Raw genomic sequence first — 4,630 nt, forward strand, 5'->3', positions numbered from 1 at the left:
TTGCCCCATCGTGCACCGCCTCCACTGTCCCCTCCCCAAACGGGCTGGGGGCTGCGGGGGAGGCAGGAGGGACTCGCTGCAGAGCGCTTGGGGCTGTGCCACAGGCCAGCCTTGGCCACCGACGCGGCTCCTCCGTGCCCAGGGCGGTGACGGGCCGCGTCCCGCGGTCCAGGGACGGTTTGCGGCTGCACCGCCTGCCTGGAGCCGGGACTGGGTCCTGTCCCGGCCGCAGCGACGTCGCGGGGCTCAAATGTACCTGGGTGCCAGGGCAGCACTTACGCGCGCCGGGCCGTGAGTCACCGCGGCGGGATCACCCCGGCACAGAGAGCGGCTCCAGGAAGCCGGCGCTTACGTGGTGTAAACACCATCCCGGCGTCGCAGCGAGCGCAGCGGCCGGGGAGGGACGTGCGTCACGCCGGGGGGCCCGAGGAGCCTCGGGGGTGCGAGGGGGGAAACAAACCAGATCTGAATATTTTCATTAAAAAATAGTGCTCTTTATTATAAATTACGGAAACATTTCCTTTCTGAATATAAATATAAATATGTGCAAAGTTTCATCTGAGTTTTGTTTTGGTTGAATTTTCAAGCATGGTTTTGCTCAGCCCTCGAGGCTGGAGGTGAAGATGGAATCTTTATAAAAGACAGTGATTCACGTTGGCCTGTAAACATCCCTTAGTTTTAAAAAAAAAAAAAAAAAAACAACCCCAAAAAAAAGACAGAAAAACCCAACCGCTTCTCTGGGCAGACGCAGAAAAGCACTCGCGAGACAACGCGCTCCAGGGGATCCTCCCGCCATGTCCCCGTGGGAATGGGTGCCCCCACGGAGCAGCGCGAGCCCCACGGTCTGCGGGGAGCGGCCGGGCAGAGGTGGGTGCGACACTCGGGAGTAACGGTCCAGCGGCAGCACCGGGTCCGTGGGTGCTCCTTGCAGACGGGTCGTGCGGGACTCTCAGCCGTGCCAGGACACGCTGTTTCCCCTCCGGCTTCGCGGCACGTCACCGGGACCATTACCACACCGTGTCACCCAATGATGTGCAGTAACCCAGACCGCGGGGCAGGGAGAATATTAAGGCTTAGTCCCCTGGAAAATGGCAACGAGGGGAAAAAGGCAGCGACCTCCAAGTCTGGGGCCTGGTGTGAAAGGAGCTTCCACCCACAAGGAGGCAGCAAGAGGTAAAGTACAGTACGGGCAAAAAACACTTTCCCCTTAAAACCGAGGAAAAGCGATCAGGCACTCGCTGGACTCCAGTGCTTTCCGTGCTCCGGTGGCAGAAGGGGGGGTCTCGCCGGGACACCCCCCGCCACGGTCCTGCGGGGATGCGGCTGCCGGGGCGCACGTCCGCCCCCGTGCCGCGGGTGCCGTCCTGGCTGCCCGAGCCCGCGGGGGCTTTGCCGATGGGCTCTCCCCGGCCACGACGGGGAGGCCAACGCGCTGGGCGCACTGTAACATCCACAGTCCGACCGGAGCAGTTTCCTTCCCTGCGGAGAGGCGGTGTCGCGCTTCCTCGGGGGGTTCCCCCCCCCAGCACCAAGGGTGCCAGGCTGTGCTGGCCACAGCCCCCGGCCCACAGCAGCTTGCCCCAGTCCCCCTCCTCTCCTTCCCAGGGGGGAGAGGCTCAGCGTGCCCTGCGAGTCCCCGCGCCGGTGGGGCATTGTGCCTGTCCCCCTGCTCTTGTGCTTGTAGCGTGTAACCTCGCTCCTCCGGCCCCTTAGAGGGGGGCATCGTACTGGTCCAGGAACTCCTTGATGGGAGCCGGCAGCTGAGTCATCTTCTCATAAGAGTCCAGGTGCCCGTTGACGGTCTTGCGGCAGAGGTGCTGCAGGGTGGAAACGCTGGAGGAGAGCGGGCGGCTCAGCACCAGGGGGATCTTCTCGCCGCCCGAGTAGATGTAGTAGGTGCGCTTGGGGTGCAGGGCCCCCCCCGGCTGCTCGGGGACGGCGCAGGGCGCGGGCGGCATGTAGTGATGCACCAGCTTGAGCACGCAGTCGAAGCGGGGCACGGGCTGGCTGCTGCGAGGGTCACTCTGCAGGGAGAAGCTGCCGCCCTCGCACTGGATCCGCAGGTTCTTGGTGCCCGACTCTGTCTTGACGCTGAGGGTGAAGAAGTGCCGCTGGTCCGAGCTGTCCCTGATGAGGAAGGTGCCGGCCGGCTCGGCGCTCAGCAGCAGGTTGGCCTCGCCGCCCGTCACCGTGCTCCAGTAGAAGCCGCTCTCCTGCAGCTTGCGCACGGTGTTCACCACCAGCTGGTACTCGCTCTTGGAGCTGAACGTCTTGAGGCGCAGGCTGGTGTCGAGGGGACGGCTCATCCCGGCGGCGGGGAACTTGCTGTGGGTGACCATGGCGCAGGGAGCCAGCTTTGCGCGCTCGGGGTGCTGCTGCCGGGAGCAGCCGCTGCTACACCATCACCTGCGGCAGAGACAGCAGTGAGCCGCGGCACCCCCGGTCCCCGGTTCTCCCTTCCCGGGAGCACCGGCACCCCCGGCCCCGGGGTACCACCCTCCCCCGCGGGGCACCGGCATCCACCGACCGCAGCTGTGCGCTCGCCGGGGGGCGCCGGCTCTGCCGCTCCCCAGCTATCGCCCTCCCCGGGGGGGGGGGGGCACGGGCATCCCCGGCGATCGCCTTCCCCGGAGAGGGCTGGGCACCGCACCCCCGGTCCTCGGCTACTGCCCTCCCGAGGCACCGGCACCCCCGGTTATCCCGCTCCCTGGGGAGCGCCGGCATCCCCAGTCCCCGGCTGTCCGAGAGGCACCGGCTCCTCTGGCCCCGGGCTATCTCCCCCTCTCCGGGGGGGGGGGGACCGGCATCCCCGGTGCCGGGCGACCCCTCCCCACGGGACACACCGCTCCCCGCCTCCCCCTCCCGTCGCCCCGTCCCGTCGCGCCGTACCTGGGGCGCGGGTGCCGGGGCCGGTCTCGGCGGCGGTCCCGGTGCGCGGCAGCGGCGGAGCTGCCGGGGCCGCCCGGGGAGGCCTCTTATAGCGGGCGCTGAGCCCGCCCTCGGGTTCCTGGAACTGCGCGGCTTCTTGTAACGCTCCCCGGCGCCCTCCCGCCGCCCCGCCCGGCCCGGCCCGCCTCGGCGCGCCGCCAGCCACCGCCGGCCCATTCCGGGCAGCGCGGCCGCCCCCTCCCGCTCCCCTTCACGCTCTTTCCTTCTAAGAAGAGGAGAGTCCCGGCCGGCCCGGCCGCGGCACCCCCACCCCCCCTTTCCCCCCCCCCCCCCGCCGGGAGAGCCGGGCCCGCCAGGTCCCCCCCGGGACACCCTCCCGGGGGGGCGGGGAGGGGGGGAGTCCTGCCCGCGGGCGGCCCCCGGGGAGGGTGGCGGTTGGGGCCGGGGGTGCCGGTGCCCCGAGAAGGGCACTGCGAACCCCCCACCCCCCGCCGTCCTCAGAGCCCCCCCCCGGGAGGAGGCGCGGGGTCGCCCGGTTTGGTCCCGGCTGGCGGGGTACACCGGGGGGTGGGGTGGGGGGGGCGCGGGTCCAGCATCCCCACGTCGCCGGCCTTTATTTCAAGTACAATGTGCCGGGCTGCCGCCGAGCTGGGCTGCACTTCCCAAGAGACCGGCGGGGAAGGAAAACCCCCCTCGATCCGCACGCGTGGGGGCCGTAAGGGCAGAATCCCCTCGCGGGGGGGGGGGGTCTCAGGAACCGGCCGGGCCAGCCCCGCTCCCGGGGGGCCCGTGTCCTGCGAGGGACGGTGCCGGCTCCGGGAGCCCGGGGACGCTGCGTGCGGCCGGGGCTTTGGCGGGGGGCAGGGGCCGGGTGCCCCCCTGGGTGCCCCCCGGCATTTCCTCATCCCTTTGCCCCGGGTCGGGGCTGGCGCCCCGGGAGAGGAGCGCGCCCGGCGCGGGGGGAGCCGAGAGGGGAGCAGGGCCCCCCCCTTTCCCCACCTGGCCTCTCTGCGCTTTCGTTTGGCAATTGTCAGTTTCGACCTCGAAAACAAACCCGACTTTGTGAGTGGATTTTGTTTTAAATAGTTTAATTTGCCCTGGAGGAGCTGCCGCCGCCGCTGCCTCTGCCAGTCAGGAATAAACACCAGAAGCGCAGTTCTGGGAAGTGAGGCTGCGGTGACCCAGCTGGTCTGAAATGCAAACGAGCTCTGGAGCGGTGCCGGGGGCTGGAGCGGGGAGACACGGGGGCGGGGAACGGGGCGGGGAACGGGGCGGGGACCCCCCCCCCCCTCCAGGGCTCCGCCTCGCCCTGCCCGGTGCGGGAACCCACGGGCGCCCCGGGGGGGGGGGCGGTTTGGGGAAGCAGCCGTGTGTCCTTCCCGCGGGAGCCGTTCGCCCGGGGCCGGGCTCGGCAGGGCGGGGGGGGGGGGGGGGGGGGGGCTCTGGGAGCCCGCGGGTGCGGCGACGGAATTCCCGGGGCTCGGGGCTGCAGCTTCCCGAGTCGCGCCCGGGGTGAAGCCGCCCCCGCCCCCTCCCGCTCCCTCCGGGGCTGAGCCGCGGTCAACCGCCGCGGTTGGTGCGCGGCACACACCGTTCCTCGGGGGTGTCCCCCCCATCCCCGGGGCACACACCGGGGCCAGCGCCCCCCGGGACCTCCCGGCCCGGCCCGGCGGGCGGGCGGCGGCCCGGAAGCGGAAGCGCGGGGCGGCCCCGTCGCCATGGCAGCGGGCGGAAGCGGAAG

At 70.4% G+C, this 4,630-nt stretch overlaps 1 protein-coding gene across 1 annotated transcript; it reads right to left on the reverse strand.

Annotated features, from left to right (window-relative positions):
• Positions 1 to 472: 472 nt before the first annotated feature.
• SOCS3 (suppressor of cytokine signaling 3) lies at positions 473 to 2,988 on the reverse strand. The gene is made up of 2 exons (XM_042802575.1): positions 2,890 to 2,988; positions 473 to 2,406 (listed from the first exon to the last, which is right to left on the reverse strand). The coding sequence occupies exon 2, from the start codon at positions 2,337 to 2,339 to the stop codon at positions 1,710 to 1,712; it is 630 nt and encodes a 209-aa protein (XP_042658509.1). The 5' UTR covers positions 2,340 to 2,406; positions 2,890 to 2,988; the 3' UTR covers positions 473 to 1,709.
• Positions 2,989 to 4,630: the final 1,642 nt, after the last annotated feature.

This window comes from Tyto alba, unplaced genomic scaffold (assembly GCF_018691265.1).
Source record: "Tyto alba isolate M040663 unplaced genomic scaffold, T.alba_DEE_v4.0 Super-Scaffold_39, whole genome shotgun sequence".
Classification (NCBI taxonomy): Eukaryota; Metazoa; Chordata; class Aves; order Strigiformes; family Tytonidae; genus Tyto; species Tyto alba.